The 19,312-nt window shown below is 37.6% G+C and overlaps 1 protein-coding gene across 1 annotated transcript in view; it reads right to left on the bottom strand.

The window, feature by feature from the left end:
* Positions 1-19,312, bottom strand: part of LOC150088255 (intermembrane lipid transfer protein VPS13A-like) — a 3,009,916-nt gene that overhangs the window by 2,835,884 nt on the left and 154,720 nt on the right. The window contains exon 6 of the mRNA XM_090370087.1: positions 9,528-9,586. Coding sequence (XP_090226213.1) covers positions 9,528-9,586 — 59 coding nt within the window. The remainder of the gene's footprint in view (positions 1-9,527; positions 9,587-19,312) is intronic.

Raw genomic sequence — 19,312 nt, 5'->3', positions numbered from 1 at the left:
GTGACACAGAAGCCTATAGCAGATATAAGCTATTCTGTATTCAAGTCACAAAGGAGGTTTGACAGGCGAAGGCAGATTATGACAAAAGTTTTGCCAAAGGATGCAAAAAAAATCAGCAAAGAGTTCTTTACTTATGCAAACTCTAGAAGGAAAGGAATGAATCTGATTGGACCACTTAACATAGATGGGTTAACTATTGATGATTATGCAGAAAGCTGATAAGCTGAATGAGTATTTTGCATCTGCATTCACACATGAAGGGTTATTCAATGAGGGGAGTGCCAGACGTTTATCAAACTCTAACAGGGAGCTAAGTGATTTTGTAATAACTGAGAGCAAAGTGGAGGAGAAATTGTTGAAGTTAAATATAAAAAAGGCACCTGGGGTTGACAAGATCTATCCAGTTATAAGATAAAGGAGGCAGCAAACGAAGTATGCAAACCCTTACCCAAAATTATGAGAGTTTCCTTGGACTCAGGGGAAGTTCCTATGGACTGGAGGTGTGAAAATGTAACATAAATTCACAAAGGGGAGTTTAAATTGTGACACAAGTAACTATAGACCTGTTAGTTTAACTTGTGTTTGGGGAAAATAATGGAATCACTGGTTAAAGCAGCATTGCAGGATCATATAGAGAAGATTGCAGTAATAGTTAAGACACTGCATGGGTTTGTTAAAGGGAGGTTTTGTCTGCCCAATTTGATTGGATACTATGATGTGGTTACAAAGGGACTGAATGCCAAAAATAATTTTGATATCATATACTTGGAATTCAGGAAAGCTATTGATACTGTTGCACATGGAAGACTGCTGTACAAACTGGAGAGGTGTGGCATTAAGGGCAAGTTGCTACAATGGATAAAGGGATGGTTGAGTGCGAGATGACAGAGAGTGGTAATCAATGGACACTGCTCTTCGTGGTCAAATGTTATTAGTGGAGTTCTCTAGAGTTCTTTGTTGGGCCCATTGTTGTTTTGTATATTATCAATGATATTGATGAAGGTATATCAGTTTTAATGTCCAAGTTTGCAGATGATACTAAGGTTGGCAGATTTGTTAACTACAGTAAAGACAGTATGCTACTACAACTGGATCTAGATAAGTTGGGCAAATGGGCTGAGAAGTGTCAACTGAAGTTTAACATTGAAAAATTCAAAGTACTGCATATGGGTAGCAATAACGGAAGAGAAACTTACCAACTGTGTGGTACTATACTCATTGAAGTGGAAAGTGAAAAAACCTGGGGGTAGTTGTGTAGTGAAATATGAAGTTAGCTGAACAGTTCAGGTGGGCTGACTGGGTAGGCATGGAGTCTTGTCAATGATATATATAAGAATTTTGCTAGCAGGGACAGGGAGGTAATTATCCCATTATACAAGGCAATGGTCAGGCCACACCTAGAGTACTGTGTCCAGGTTGGAGGCCTCATTTTAGGAAGGATATAGAGTTGCTACAATGAGTACAAAGAAGGGCAACAAGATTGGTGAAGGGAACAAATACGTGCGTTTACCAAGAAAGGCTTCAGTTCTGCAAATTGCAGTGCCTGGAGAGTAGGCACCTGCGCAGTGATCTGATTGAGGTGTATAAGGCCTTGAAAGGGATAAGCAAGCTGAATGCTGATGGGATTCTTCCTCTTGCTCAGATTAAGAACTTGAGGGGGCTTAAGATTCAAATTGAGGAAAGTCAGTTGTAGAATAGATGTGGAGAAATTTTGCCTTTAGCCAGCGGGTAGTTGATTGGTGGGACAGACTTCCATCTTTTGTTGTGGAAGTTGATAGTCTAAATAAATTTAAGGCTGAGCTGGACAGGCATTTGGAATGAATGGAGGGGTGAAATGGGAGGGGTTTTTCTTTTTTGGCTGATGCTGCATAAGCTTGCTTTCTTGCATTGTATGGCTCTACTAATGCTAATGAGTCAGAGGAGATCCCTGTGGATCGGAGATGTGCAAATGTATCCCCAATTGACAAAGATGGTGCAAAGGGTTACACAAATAATTATAGACCTGTTAATTTAACTTCTGCTGAGGGTAAAATAATGGAGTCACTGTTTAAACAGTCTTGCAGTCTTGTCTCGGTGATCCTATACAGGATCATCGAGACAAGACTGCAGCAATAGTTCAGACACAGCATGGGTTTGTTAAGGGGAAGTCTTGTCTGACCAATTTGATTGGATACTAGGATGTGGTCACAAAGGAACTGGATGCAAAAAGTAATTCTGATATCATATACTTGGATTTCAGGAAAGCTTTTGATACTGTTGCACATGGAAGACTGCTGTACAAATTGGAGCAGTATGCCATTAAGGAGAAGCTGCTGCAATGGATAAAGGGATGATTGAGTGAGAGATGGCAGATTGTGGCAATAAATGGACACTGCTCTACATGGACTAATGTTATTAGTGAGTCCCCCAGGATTCGGTGCTGCGCCCATTGTTGTTTTTTGTATTTATCAATGACATCGATGAAAGAATATTAGGCTTAATGTCCATGTTTGCAGATGATATAACAGTGCATGGTTGTTAATGACAGTAAAAACAGTATGCTACTGCAACAGAATCTCAAAAAGTTAGGCAGATGGGCTGAGAAGTCGCAACTAAAGTGTAACACTGAGAAATACAAAAGTACTGCATATGGGTAGCAGTATCCCAAGAGAAACTTACCAACTGTGTGTACTACACTCAAGGGAGGTGGAGAATGAAAATGACCTGGAGGTAATTGTGCAGTCATATATGAAGATCTCTGTGCAGTGTAGACGGGCTGCCAGAGCTGATCATGAAGTTTTGTCAATGATATATAGGAATTTTGCTAGCAGAGTCAAGGAGGTGATTATCCCTTTGTATAAGGCAATGGGCAGGCCACATCTTTAGTACTGCATACAGTTCTGTAGGAATCATTTTAGGAAGGATGTAGAGTTACTAAAACGAGTACAGAAAAGGGCAACAAGATTGTTTAGAAGAACAAAGGGAATGGAAACGAAGAAAGGCTTAAGTTCTGCAAGTTGTAGCATCTGGACACTAGGCATCTGCAAGGTGATCTGATTGAGGTGTTTAAGTACTTAAATGGTTTGAGCAGGCTCAATGCTGATGAGATACTTCCACTTGCTGAGATTAAGAACCTGAGGGGGCATAGATTCCAATTGAGGAAAGATAGTTGTAGAAAAGATGTGCTGAAATTTGCCTTTAGCCAGTGCAGGTAGTTGATCGCTGGAACAGATTTCCATCTGTTGTTATGGAAGTTGATAGCTTAAATAAATTTAAGGCCAAACTAGATAAACATTTGGAGTGACCAGATGGGTGAAATGGGAAGATTATTTATTTTATTATTATTTTTTTTTCGGCTGATGCTGTGTATAAGCTTGCTTTCTTGCATCATATGCATCAAGTAATGCTAATGCTATTATTTGAAAACTGAGGGTGAAGAGAACTTTTTACACATATCTGAGTTTCTGAATATATTTCCTATGACAATCTATTGAAATTATTTAGGAAGGATATTGATACTGACGATGTTATAAAAAGAGCAGGTGTTTACTAATATGAAGCAATGTTAATTCACACACTAATAATGCCAGAAAGGTCAATCAAATGGATATATAAATAAATATATTTATATATATTCTTATAATATTGTTAAATACTGAGGAAGATACATAAATATCATTAAGCCAGCAGTAGCGGTGGGGAACTTCACATTGACCTTCAAAAAATAATTTTTCCACATTAATCAATGATTAAAGTTCTGAATTTTTTTATACCTTCCAAATAGAATGAAACTTTTATTGAAATAATTTCATAAGTGATTTTCTTATGCTTTTCGTATAGAAATTTGGTGCAAAAATCTGTCAGGTGCCCTACCACTGTTTCTTCAATTATTTTGATTTTCTTTAAAGAATGGCAGGGAAAGACAAGCACTGATGCTGTGTTTGTGTAAAATTTCAGGTTTCTTGCTTTTTATCTCCCACTGGGTCAATAAAACTCTTAACCCAGTCATTTTAGAAAGATTTATTATTGTTTTCACTGCATGAAGGTGACAATACAAGACTCAGATTCTCTCAAAATGGCCACTACTAGGTGGGAAGAAATTTTCAAATTTTGTGTGCTCTTGACAGGTACCAAATTTGAAATAAATTTCAAAATAAGCCTAAAATGAAAATAACTGATAGTATTAAATATATATAATATATTTTATCTAATAAAATTTATTAATTATATTAGAAAAACATATGTTATTAATAAACATGTATATTGTTAATTTTTAATAATATTTATATATACAAAATTAAAAGAAATTTATGTGGATGCACAGTTTGAAATTTCATTCACTTAACAGTCTTTTAAATTGAAAAATGGTAGCAACTATGAGACTAGCATGGACACAGCATGGTTTTGTTAAGGGGAAGTCTTGCCTGACCAATTTGATTGGATACTATGATGCAGTCACAAAGGAACTGGATGCAGGGAATAACTTTGATATTATATACTTGGATCTTGGAAAGGCTTTTGATACTGTTGCACATGGAAGACTGCTGCCCAAATTGGAGCAGTGTGACATTGGAGCCAAATTGCTGTTATGGATAAAGGGGTGGTTGAGGGGGAGAAGACAGAGAGTGGTAATCAATGGACACTGCTCGTCATGGACTAATGTTATTAGTGGAGTCCCTCAGGGCTCGATGTTGGGTCCATTATTGTTTTCTGTATTCAGAAATGATATTGATGATGGTATATCAAGCTTAATGTCCAAGTTTGCAGACAATACAAAGGTAGGCAGGGTTGTCAAGGACACTACTGACACTATGCTGCTGCAACAGGATCTGGAAAGGTTCAGCAGATGGGCTGAGAGGTGGCAAATGAAGTTTAACATTGGCAAATGTAAAGTACTACACATGGGAAACAGCAACCCCAGAGCAATGTATCAACTCTGTGGTACTACACTGACAGTGGTAGAGAATGAAAGGGACTTGGGGGTGGTGTGCAGGCAGATATGAAGTTCTCTGAGCAGTGCAGATGGGCTGCAAGAGTAGCTCATGGTGTATTGTCAATGATATATAGGAATTTTTCTAGCAGGGATAAGGAGGTGATTATTCCCTTGTATAAGGCAATGGTCAGGCCACGCCTAGAGTACTGTATACAGGTCTGGAGGCCTCATTTCAAGAAGGATGTAGAGCTGCTGGAACGAGTACAGAGAAGGGCAACAAGATTAGTGAATGGAACAAAGGGGTGCTCTTATGAAGAAAGGCTTAAGTTTTGCAAATTACAGTGTCTGGAGACTAGGCACCAGCGAGGTGATCTGATAGAGGTGTATAAAGCCTTGAATGGTTTGAGCATGCTCAATGCTGATGGGATTCTTCCTCTCGCTCAGAATAATCACCTGAGAGGGCAAAAATTCAAATTGAGGAAAGACAGATGTAGGATAGACGTGCAGAAATTTGCCTTTAGCCAGCGGGTGGTTGGTTGGTGGAACAGACTTCCATCCCTTGTCGTGGAAGTTGATAGCCTAAATAAGTTTAAGGCTCAGCTGGACAGGTATTTTGAACGAACAGAGGGGTGAAGTAGTGGTTTTTTTTGGCTGATGCTGCATAAGCTTGCTTTCTTGCATCAAATGCCTCTACTAATGGTAATGCTAATGTTTCAATTTTATATCTAATATGTTTTTGTAATTTTTTGCAAAATAAATTTTTTTTTGTTTTTCGCAAATAAAAGGACTAATGTGCACTGTGTTTTTAAAATTTTAACATTTTTTAAAAAAAAACTTACAGAGTTATGTAACAAACAATAAGTATTGCAATCCATTAAGAAAACATAAAATATTGGAATTATTTGAGAAGAATTTAAAAAAAAAATGCATTTTCTAAAAATTAAAAAGAAAATGGGCACCCATCAAATCTTTCACCCCCATTCAACAAATGGGGGTGAAAGATTTGCATTTCACAGGCCAGACACCCCTGATTTAAAACGTAAATAGTATAATCAGCGTGGCATGAAATGTATGGTGATAGACTATAAAGTATTTAAGGGCAAAGTCTTGAGCTATGTGGTAGGATGACTAATGTATAGGTTAGTGGAATTGCATCAGTTTAATTCATAGCCATCTACCAAAGCAGTTAAATTGGCATCGTTTTAATTATATCTCATAATGTGAATACCTTCACAACGAGTTGCCATGATATTGTATACTTCGAATAAGTAACGCTTAACCAGTGGAGAAGATTAATGTTACTTATTCTCAGAAGATACCACCACCCAGACGGCACCATTTGTAAAATGGTATGGAATAAAAAACTGTTATCCATATACCTATCCTTACTAGACTTAGGAAAGTAAAAAAGGTGGAGGAAAGTGATAATAGTAGAGGAAGAAAAAAATGAATGCCATCGAAAGAGGAAAGGGGCAGTTACTCCTCATTTATAAATCCCTAGAATAGGTAATGCTTCACCAGTGGAGAAGACTGATGTTACTTCTTCTAGGTGGATGCCACCACCCAGGCAGCACCGTTTCGAGGCTTATCGGCCTCTCTTTGTGAGTGGGCAGGTACATTCTTACTTATTCGAGGTATTACAATATCATGGCAACTCATTGTGAAGGTATTCACAATATGAGATATAATTAAAACGATGCCAATTTAACTACTTTGGCAGATTGCTATGAATTAAACTGATGTAGGTGAACTAAGCCATATGCCTGTCTGGTATAATATGAAGTTAATGTCAGAGTATGCTACAAGTCTAATGATTGTGGGGAATGTGGTAATTTCTAATCAACCTGAATGGGCAAGCTAAGGTGCCTTATTATTGTAAGAAATATTTCAATGGAGTGATTGAAATATAGAAATGTTTTGATTGCTTAAATCAGAACCAAAGTAAATTAAGGTTGTGAGTCATTAGCTAACTGCATCTGTAGGCGAAAGTAAAGAAAGCCTGCACGAGAACGACGAGAAACGTTGGATAACTTACGGGGAAAATTAGTTTCCCAATACGGCACTCTAGCGCTGCTCACTCGGTAAACAGGCGATAGGTGTTATCAGTCTGGAGCAAAGTTGAGAACGATATATTGATTGACAGGTAGGCATGGCAAATGATGTGCTGATTGGTGCGCAAACACAACACACGATAACATCAGTTTAGTATCACTTTAGCAGCACTAATGGTAACTTGTCCTAATCAGACATTCCTTCAGGTTTCCTCGACTTGAATCCCATGGGAGCTTGAACCCCTCTCGAAGTGGAGGGGGTAACCTAACCTTTTTTCTTTAGAATCAGTCATATTTAGAAATATATTCATAAAAAAATAAATTTTTTTATGACTGTATTTTTATTTTCTTGTTCAATAATATGCCCTAATGGTGAAAAAAGTTCAGGTTACCTCCACTTGAATCCCATGGGAGCTTGAACCCCTCCCGAAATGGAGGGGGTAACCTAACCTTTTTTCTTTAGCATCATGAGTGGACTAGCACATAAATTGTTTATTAACTACATATTAATTTTTTATTACTGTACTTTTATTTTTAAAGACACTTGTGCGGATACACACGTATCATAACGTCAATCAGCACCATAAAAGATTCATCACTACTATTACTTGTTCATTATTCATTACAAAACTATTATGCACCGTTCTTTACTGGTAAATACACATCATAATGCCAACCACCGACTACACAGTAGCTTGTCGTCTGTCGCGCCCACCACCAATCATTTCATCGTTTGCCATGCCTACCTGTCAATCAATATATCCTTCTTGATTTTTGCTCCAGACCGATAACACATACCGTCTGTTTAATGAGTGAACAGCACTAGAATCAGGTGTCGGAAAACTAATTTTCCACATAAGTTATCCGACGTTTCTCGTCGTTCTCGTGCAGGCTTCCTTTACCTTAGCCCATCTGTATACTGTACATTTTAAAACTGCATGCAGGTAAGAAATGAAAGCCAATATAGGCACTCTCCGACTTATGAAAATTTGACTTAGGAATAAATGTAGGTATTGTGAAAATATCGTAATTGAATCCAATAACACTGTTTTTAAGCACAACCCAAAATTCACTTTTAACTAAAGGATGCATAAACAAAACACATGCCCAACATGCTTACAAATGCTACTATTGGCTGAGAGAAAGGGCTACGCAGTCCGGCCGAAGAATGCACTACACTTTTATCATTATCATATGTTCCGCTATAAGAATCAATCTTGAATGCCTTTGTGATACTTTTTTATAGCCCATTTCTGGAGGTTACTACCACAAAACAATATAAACAATTTGTACTTTCTGGTTTATTGGGGTTTTCTGTTAGTGCAATCTATTATAAATGGGTAGTAAACTTAATTTTATTGCATTTGCGATAATACGGATAATTGGAATTGTGTGGGTTTTTACGTTATTATGATGAAATGTGTTTCTCCTTCACTGAGATCTTCAATTATATAAAACACAAATAAATTTTCAGAATATTCTCTTCATTCCTATTTACTTATTATAATAAAGGGAAAGTGTCATAGATGACATCGTGATAAATGACAAAAACGGAAAGTGAAAGTGGTGGCAGTGCTAGGAAATGAAACAAAATTGATTTAGAAATGAAGATGAAAATGATTAAGAAGTAAGAAGCAGGACAAAGTTTGTCATCTATTGCATGAGAATTAGGTCTCACTGCTTCAACCGTGAATGCTATTTTAAAGGACAGTGCTTGTATAAAAGAACATGTTAAAGGATCAGTACATTTAAGATCAACAGTGATCACAAAACAGCATTCAGGTGCTATATCGATGATGTTATGTTGTTATTTGGTTTTTAGAGCATTAGCAACTAAGGCCATATTGCTCCGGAGATATGCGGTGGTCATTCTCTGACCTTTCCGCATCATCCGTATTTTTTGGGTATGGGCTCGAACCCCGGTCTAACCAAGAAGCGTGTGCTACGCACTGCTGCTCCTGCCCACCTGGCTACGGAGGTGCCAATATCGATTATGGAAAAAACTATTAATAATATGGATGGAAAATCAGGTTCAGAAGCAAGTGCCCTTGAGTCTAATGGTCTTCAAGCAAAAGCAAGAAGTATATATGAAGATATTAAGGATAAGTTAAGCAAATCCCAAGCCAAGTTTGTGGAAAGCAACGGGTGGTTTAATAGGTTCAAGCATCATGCTGGTTTCCATAACGTTAAAGTAAAAGTTTTGTAATTGCACACTTTTGTAATTTTGTACCCTTCTGAAATTTTTTCTGCACATGAGATAAAAAATTGAATAAATAATTCTATTCACATGTTCGTTGAACATTTGTTTTTTTCTTCAATCAATTCAGTGTGCATAGTTACAAGTGCTGTATAAGCCTTTAAGGAAATTCCGACTTATGTAAAATTCAACTTTCGTAGAGGTCCGTGGAACGTAACCCTTACATAAGTCAGGGAGTGGCTGAACTTGTCACTGAGTTGACTAACTCAGCCTTAAGAAAAAATTAATTACTGGTCCTATTGAAGAAAATGAAATTACTAAGGATCTACTTCTTCTGACAAGTAACTGTACAAATTTCAATTTTTACCTGTACATTATTCACAATTGTGGCAATGAGATTTTCAAAAAATCCTCTTGATTTAGTATCTGTAACAGAATGAAAACACATATGAAAATTTTTAAATTAAAGAATATTTAATTTAAAATACTTAAACAAGCATCACTTAATGCAACAATATTAGAATTATAATATGTTTGCTAATCCTCAAATTTTAGATAACAAAAACAAATAAACAGCAGCTATTAACTATAAAATTAGTTGAAATTTCTTAATAAAACAAGCACAATCTTTTTAATAGGACCACATCTGACTAAGATCAGAAATCTTATTTATTAGAGGAACAGAAATGATGCAATAACCTAATCTAATGGTGCACTGTATACCAGTGTAAAACTGATGCAATTCACTGTTCGTATCATCTATCATCTTACTCAGCTACAAAAAATTGCAAGAAACACTCAAAAGAAACACCAACTGCACAAAAGCACAACGTCCTGTAGTTAAAAATGCCCTGTTTGTTTGTTTGTTTGTTATTTGGTTTTTAGGAGCATTAGCAACTAAGACCATATTGCTCCGGGAATATGCGGTCGTCATTCCCTGACCTTTCCGCATCCTCCGTATTTGGTGGTGACAACTGCCCTGTGCACATGTGCAAAACACTGTAGCATAGCAGTGCACCATTAGATATTGTTGAATAAATTCATTGTGGGTTAGTGTGGCAAGTTTCACAGCAATAGGCCATGTGCTTTTTCCCAATTCGTATTTGCACAAAAAGACAGAAGACATTAAGGGACAGCAAATTTGCATCAAATTTTAAATTTGAGAAAATGGTTTCAAGCACTTATGAAATACTTAACCAAGCATTTGATAATGATGATGCTATGGGAAGAACATGCACTTTTCAATGGCATTTATGTTTCCAAGGTGGCCAAACTTCGGATGAGGATGTTGAGCACTCAAGTCATCTGTCATCAAGTCAGACTGATGAAAACGTTGTAAATGTACGTCATCCACAAGGGCAGATGCCATGTGATTAACAGTATTTGTGACAATCTAGTCTGCTGTATGATACATGCTGATACATTTGAACTGAAAATATAAACATGAGGTGGATTGCTGCAAAATTTGTGCCCCTTTTACTCAGTGACAAACAGAAACAAAACCAGCTCTCTGTGAGCAGAAACTGCATCACTCACCAGAAAGGACAAAAGCTTCCTTTCCACGGTCATAACAGTGGATGAAAGCTGATTTCTGTTTAGGACACAGAAACAAAGCAGCAGTCCTCCCCATGGCAGTCATATCCATGTTTAGAACAGCAGGGCAGGTCAGATCAAACATCAAAAGCATGGTGCATAATGAGTGCTTTCTTCAACAATGAAGGAATTGTGTATTAGGATTTCTTTCTACCAAGCAAAACTATTAATCACAGTTTCACCAGAGGATCCTAGTTTTATGGAGGATGTCAGGATAAGACACCCAGAAAAATGGTGCACTCAAGATGAAAGCTGATTTCTGTGTGTGGCTTCTGCATCACAACAATGTGCCAATTCACATAGCTTTGTCAGTTTGGCAATTTTTATCCAAGAGCAATATGGTGATAGCCCACACTCTCCCTATTCTCCGAACCTTGCTTCCCCTGTAACTTCTTCCTTTTTTCCCTAAGATTAAAATCCAGATATAAAAGGACAGAGATTTGAAGACATCAGAGAGATTCAAATAGTTGGAGAATGTGCAACCATTGCCATTTTGTTTACCCTAAACAAAATGATGATGTATAAACTCTAGGGGGGGCTCGTTGAAGGGGATGATGCTAACATGTAACTAAAGTAAGTCTAAATTAATTTTATTGCCCCAGTCCAGAAACTTTTAGTTTACACTTTATATATATGTATATATAACAATTTATCTGATCATGTGAGAATCGGAGAATTCAACTTGCACTCCATTTAATCGGGGAATCCAACTTGCACTCCATTTAATTGGGGAATCCATCTTGTTCCATTTCTATAAATGGAGTTGGTCATGAAGGATTGTTTCAACAGAGCCCACACTAATCTTCACCTCCTGGGACAATTCATGCACAGATATCCAGCGATCTTCCATGATTAATGACTCCACTTTTCTGATCGTCTGTCACCAATGGCTGAATGGGGACAACCTGAATGGGCTCAGATTCTACCGATGTCCAACCATACCTAAATTGTCTATGCCAGTGCTTCCCAATGCCATAGGATGGGGCTTCATCCTTATATACAGCAGTCATCTCCTCATGGATTTCTTTAGAAGATTTCCCCTTCAAGAACAGATACTGGATTACAGCTCTGGTTTCAACTTTGTCCATGATGCTACTTCGGCACAAGTTCGGCTCTGTAAGCGAAAAACAAATTTAAGACAGAAGGCTGAAATTTTACAAATTTAGTACAGAGGTATGTATGATGCTCCACACACAAAATATCATGACTCTGCAATATGTGGAAATAGGTGAGGGCGATTCTTTATTGAGCCACCCTCGATTTGGATCTTAGAAAGGCTTTTGATACTGTAACACACGGAAGACTGCTGCACAAATTGGAGCAGTGTGGCATTGGAGGAAAATTGCTGCTATGGATAAAGGGATGGTTGAGTGGGAGAAGACAGAGAGTGGTAATCAATGGACACTGCTCTTTGTGGACTAATGTTATTACTGGAATCCCTCAGGGTTCAGTGTTGGGTCCATTGTTGTTTTCTGTATTTATAAATGATATTGATGATGGTATATCAGGCTTAATGTCCAAGTTTGCAAACGATACGAAGGTTGGCAGGGTTGTTAATGACACTAATGACAGTACACTGCTGCAACAGAATCTAGAAAAGTTCAGCAGATGGGCTGAGAGGTGGCAAATGAAGTTTAACATTGACAAATGTAAAGTACTACATATGGGAAGCAGTAATCCCAGAGTAACGTATCAACTCTGTGGTACCACACTGACAGTGGTAGAGAATGAAAAGGACCTGGGGGTAATTGTGCAGGCAGATATGAAGTTTTCTGAATAGTGCAGACGGTCTGCAAGAGTAGCTCTTGGTGTCTTGTCAATGATATACAGGAATTTTTCTAGCAGGGATAAGGAGGTGATTATCCCCTTGTATAAGGCAATGGTCAACCCACATCTTGAGTACTGTATACAGGTCTGGAGGCCTCATTTTAAGAAGGATGTCAGATCTGGAGGCCTCATTTTAAGAAGGATACAAAGGTCAGCAGGATTGTTAATGACACTAATGACAGTACGTTGCTGCAACAGGATCTAGAAAAGTTGAGCAGATGAGCTGAGAGGTGGAAACTGAAGTTTAACATTGACAATGAAGTTGAATTCTAAAGACTATTCTAAAATCACGGATAGGCTTCGGCCTATCCATGATTTTAGACTAATTGGGTTCTTATATCATAGTCTTTAGAATTCAACTTATAACACAAAATAATAAATTTTACTTCAACTCAAAATATAAAAATTCATAATACTTTAGCCACTTAGGCTCCTGAAAGAAAGATCTTATATAAAATTGCTTCATTGATCTTAATGTCAAGAGTTCCGCCGCTGCAGCTATGAGGCGTGGCTCTACTATCTAGCTGTAGATGCCCTCTTCTTTTAAAAACTGCAGCCACATAATTATTGAAATAGGAAAATAACCATTTATCTGTGAATAGGGTCCATAAGGTCCCCCTTCCGAGATTTCCCATAGAAACCTCCAATTCATGTCTCAAATCAGCATATACTGCATAATCTAACATCATATGCATAGATGTTTCCAATTCACCACAAGTGCAAAACCCATCATTCCTCAGCCCCAACTGACAAAGTCTCAAGGCAAGTCCGTGTTCCGTCAAAAGAAATGCCGCATGCATCCCAAATTGTATCCACTCTTTGTATAAACTTATTATATTTTATTTATATCCACAATTATATCCACTCTTGTTATAAACTCATAAGTTTGCCTTCCTTTATCTGTTTCATTCCACTGCACTTGCCATTTCTCTTTTATTTCATTCAATATCCTTTTCTTTTCATATTTCACAGCCATAGCAGTGTATTCTCTATTTATATCCGGGCAAGATGTTATATCCATATGAGTTTTTCTGATATTCCTTTTTGTAAAATATATCACGCCAGACAACAAAACTTCATACCAGACAGGGATCCTACCTGAGACCACCTGTAAGGCCTCTGTAGAGACGGTTCGACATGCTCTGGTTATAGACAATAACACGAATCTTTGAGCCTCACTTAAATGTTTTTGAATCAGAACAGTTGACACTCTATGCACCCAAGCTGCAGAGGCATATGTTACAATTGGGATAAATAGGCATTCATATAACATATTTATAGCTCAGCCTTTTATTCCCCAATCAGCTCTTATCACCCTCCGCAACTTAGCATAGAGTGACCTCACTTTTTCCTTTAAATACTTAACATGTTCAGTGAAAAATAGTCGCTCTTCTAACTTTAAACCCAAATACTTAGTTAACTTTACATATCGAACCGACTCACCGAGAAGCCTTACAATAGGGGCCCAGTTCATACTAAGTTTACCTTTTAATAGCATTTGCGCTGTTTTTTTCTCTTGATATTTGCAATCCATACTTCAGAGTCCAATCCTGGAGCATATTTAAAGCAATTTCAGCCAACTTTTCTATTTGAGATCTTGCATTCCCTTTTACTATTAAAACAAGATCATCAGCATATGCGATTTTATCAACACCAACCAATTCCAAATTTAAATATTCATCAAACACAATGTTCCATGCAAAGGGACCCACCACCGAGCCTTGTGGACAACCTCTATATACATTCTTCTTAATCTCAGTATATTTTGTTCTTACTACAACTTCACGATTCGCAAAGTAATTCCTAAAAACAGAATGTAACTTATTGGAACACTTGGTCTTGCCTATCCTATTCATAATGCCCTCCCACCGGAGACAGTCGAAAGCACCTTTAAAATTGACAAATATATCAAGGACATATCGCTCATCACTATCTCCTACCATCTGAACCAGTCTATATGCCGCATCTTTAGTAGAGCAACCTTTTTTAAACCCATACTGATTTTTAGAGGCTAGACATTTATTTTCATATCTAATCATTATACAGTTCATATATAACCGTTCATATGTTTTTGCCAGAACAGAAAAGAGAGCAATGGGACGGTATGCCCGGGTTTCATTTAACATTCTATCTGTGCTTTTAATCAATAATATTATTTATGCAATCTTCCATACCAGTGGGAAAGCCCCTTCATCTAAACATTTATTATATAATTTTACATATAATTCAGGAAACATCCTGAATGTTCTCTTAAACACCTCTATCTCTATTTTGTCCAGACCCGGCCATTTGCCATCCTCTGCACGGTCTACTGTGTTACTAATCTCCAAAATCGTAAAAGGCTCATCCTCTTCATTCGAATTATATCTAGCATTTTCTGAGATCATTTGTCTTTGCATTATACTTTCCTGATCATCATTATCCAGGAAGAGTTCCCCTAAGATCCCATTCACAGAATCTTTCCAAGTCAATGTTTCATTATCATCACTTTCTATTGTATAAGATATTTTTCCTAAGTGCTTTTTATTATTTAAAATTTTAAATACTGAATTCCAAGGGTCCCTTGATCCTTGCTCTCTCACATACTCCCTCCATTTAATTATTTTAGTTTTGCAGACAACATGAACGAAGTCACGCCTTAAACTTCTATATTGTTCCCTCACAGTCTCACATAAATCCAAATAACCAAATCTTCTTAATCTTTGAAACTGATGCCTCTTCTTAAACATTTCTTTTCTTTTTCAACCTAATTCTTCAGTCCACCAAAACACAGGATGATTAGCAGATTTCATAGTCTTCATACTCTTTTTACATGATCTCTGTATGAACTCAGTTAATTTATTCACAAATTGTTCTGATGTTAAATCATCCCATTCAATTAACGAAACACTATTCCTAAATTCATTGTCAAATCTTGACCACATCGCACTTTTTACTCTAAATCTATCAATATCACAATATCCTCTTGTATTATTACAATTTTCTATTGCGAAGGAGATTCATTATGGTCACTTGTACTACAGTTTTCTTTAACCATCCAATTTCTAATATTACGTATCACAGAATATGTTGCAAGTGTTATATCTATATATGACTGTCCATGTATTGATGAACAGGTAGGCAGATGTTCAGCCACATTCACTATCTCCACTTGAGAAGCAGCAATGAATTCCTCCAGTAATACTCCTCTTTCATCAGATACATCACTACCCCATAGTGGAGATTTAGAATTAGAATCTGCCGCAACCACCAAACCACCACGATCCAACAACCCTGCATAATCTCTCCAAATAATTAACATATATTTCTATATCTTCTGAAGGTGGATAATAAACAATTGCTAAATACACTCTTCCAAAGTTGCCTATAATTTCACGACGCAACCAGTTTTCCTGGCATAATGACACAATCTTTGTAACAACCAACTCCTTATCCTTTATTATAATAGCAGTTTTTGGATTACCACCTTCAGATATGATATGATATCTTTGAGGACATCCTCTAATTTCACCATTTACAGAGTACGGTTCCTGCAGCAAGGCAATCGCAACATCATCCTTTTCCATTACATAATTTATCTGAGCAGCAACGGCTTTTGCTCGTTGCGCATTTATCTGTAATATTTTTATATAACTACTCATAATTAATTCTCTTTTTGTAATTTTCTAATGCCGTATTGTACTCTGGACAATGCCTATCCACCGCCACAACATCCTTTTTCTTGCAATTAATACAAACTGGTTCCTTATTTCGATCATTACAGTTCTTAAATGTATGACCAGATTTTGCACGGTGGCCACACAACATCTCCCTCTTACAGTACTTGCAACATGGCCAAAATCAAGACATTTATAGCATTGCATAATTGAATATATTTCTTTAAACTTACAGGATGACCATCGAACAAACAAATGAGTCCTATCACGTAACAAACTCCCCATTTCCCCTGTAATCTGCACTATCCAATTATTTAACTGAGTTTTCTTATTCCTATTTGCAGTCAAATTTCAACACTTTCTTAAAACTTCTTTTCACTGATTTTAAGTTCTTTAAAGTTCTTTATCCACAACTAACTCTTTAGTTCATCCTTATCAACATCTTGTTCCACATCAAAGAGAACTATTCTTAGATATATTTCCTTTGGAATACTATATTTCAGTCCCAATTCCTGGATTTTTGTACATGTCTTTATCTTCGCCAGATCCTCAATCGCATCCACCTCTATCAATACACCTCGATCTCATATCGGTCAAATATTCCTTACTTTTACAGTGTTTAACATGGGTCTAACTTCTTTTAAAATATCTGATTTAACTTTGTCACTTGTCTTATGTCTACTAGTTACAGCTTTTATTAACATCACCTTAGGTGCACTTGTTTCAGATGTCACCTATTTTTTGTAACTGTTGAATAACTTTTCTTTCCCTTCTTCTCCTCTCTTCTCTATACTTTAACCTATCCTTTAACACCATATTTTCCAAATAGATTTCATGGGCTTTTTTCTCTACTATATCCCACATATCCATAATCGTCCTTATTGCTGCAGTGGGTACTTTACTATGTGCATCGCATAGGAAAGATTTAAGTTCATCCCTTGTTGTATAGACATATTCAAATTCATCTGATTCTATTGGTACATTTACTACCTCATTCTTCTTTTTTCTTTTGCACTTTGTTCATCCCCCATCCGATATTACTTCTCCTTGCTTCCGTTTCTTTTTTCTTGACCCTTTCTGTGAATCCTGCGACGGACCCGACAAAGACATAGACCTTGTTTTAACTGGCGTTCCCTTGAATGCTTTACCTGAGAAGACTTCTATTTCAGTTAATTCCTGCATTTGAGAAAGAATCTCCTGCGTCAGTTCCTCACACTCATCTTCTGTGACCTCGCTCGTTGCTGCCTGCAACTCATCTTCACTTATTCCTTCACTAGAAGACATTATATACGTATATAATAAAACTCACTTTATACAATTAAAAATCGATCGTCAAAAACGACAAACAATAAACTATTTACAATATTTACAAAATAAATATTGTGAGAGAGCAACGAGTCCGGGACCCGAGACTCAGCTTAATGAAACAAAATGCTAAAAAACCAAGGAAATCTATCCTTAGTAATTAAAAATACTCACTGCCCAAGTGAAACAGCAGTGGTCCAGGGACAACTCAAGTCAACCTAGGCTTAATAGCAAATTTTGAGGGCACGGAAATGCACCAAAAAGCCTCAAGAGGGGAAAAATACACCTGCTCTTGAGTTGGAAAAAATTCAGAACAAAATTAACAAGAAACCTCGTCCCCCTACATTCAAGCTCAACTTAGCCAGGCAGGGGATTCATCCCCATCTGCCCACCTTGGATCACGCGGAGGTAAGATTCGGTGCTATAGGCTGTCAGCCTTGAGCACATGGAAAACAAATAACTCCTGTAAATCTTACAGAAATTGGAACTCTTACAATCAGCAAGAAAACTTTCTGAAATGTCCTAGCATCACCCCCAGGGCATACTACACTGATGGTGGTAGAGAGTGAAAAGGACCTGGGAGTAATTGTTCAGGCAGATATGAAGTTTTCTGAGCAGTGCAGATGGTCTGCAAGAGTAGCTCATGGTGTTTTGTCAATAATATACAGGAATTTTTCTAGCAGGGATAAGGAGGTGATTCTTCCCTTGTATAAGGCAAGGGTCAGGCCTCATTTCAAGAAGGATGTAGAGCTGCTGGAACGAGTACAGAGAAGGGCAGCAAGATTAATGAATGGAACAAACGGGTACTCTTACGAAGAACGAGTTAAGTTTTGCAAATTACAGTGTCTGGAGACTAGGCACCAGTGAGGTGATCTGATAGAGGTGTATAAATACTTGAATGGTTTGAGCATGCTCAATGCTGATGGGATTCTTCCTCTTGCTCAGAATAATCACCTGAGAGGGCATAAATTCAAATCGAGGAAAGACAGATGTAAGACAGACGTGCGGAAATTTGCCTTTAGCCAGCGGGTAGTTGGTTGGTGGAACAGACTTCCATCCCTTGTCGTGGAAGTTGATAGCCTAAATAAATTTAAGGCTCAGCTGGACAGGTATTTTGAACGAACAGAGAGGTGAAGTGGAAGTGGGTTTTTTTTTTGGCTGATGCTGCATAAGCTTGCTTTCTTGCATCATATGCCTCTACTAATGCTAATGCTAAAGGGATAATCACCTCCTTTTCCCTGCTAGCAAAATTCCTGTATATCATTGACAAAAACCCCATGACCTCCTCTAGAAGCCTGTCTGCATTGCTCAGAAAACTTCATATCTGACTGCACAATTACACCCAGGTCTTTTTCATTTTCTACCACCCTAAGTGTAGTACCACACAGTTGGTACATTCCTCTGGGGTTACTTCTACCCATATGCAGTACTTTGCATTTGTCAATGTTTAACTTCAGTTGCCACTTCTCAGCCTGTCTCCCCAAATTTTCTAAATCCTGTTGCAGTAGCACACTGCCATTACTGCTATTAAAGGCGCCTCCGTAGCCAGGTGGCCAGGAGCGGCAGTGCGTAGCACACGCTTCTTGATTAGACCGGGGTTCGAGCCTGTGACCACCAAATACGGAGGATGCGGAAAGGTCAGGGAATGACCACTGCATATCCCCGGAGCAATATGGCCTTAGTTGCTAATGCTCCTAAAAACCAAATAAAATAACTGCTATTAACAACCCTGCCAACAGAGGTGTATAGCTAAAAAAAATAATACTGAAAC

Source organism: Mastigoproctus giganteus, chromosome 3, assembly GCF_048544385.1.
Source record: "Mastigoproctus giganteus isolate SK-2022 chromosome 3, ASM4854438v1, whole genome shotgun sequence".
NCBI classification, from domain to species: Eukaryota; Metazoa; Arthropoda; class Arachnida; order Uropygi; family Thelyphonidae; genus Mastigoproctus; species Mastigoproctus giganteus.
This window is presented reverse-complemented; position numbering and strand designations above follow the sequence as displayed.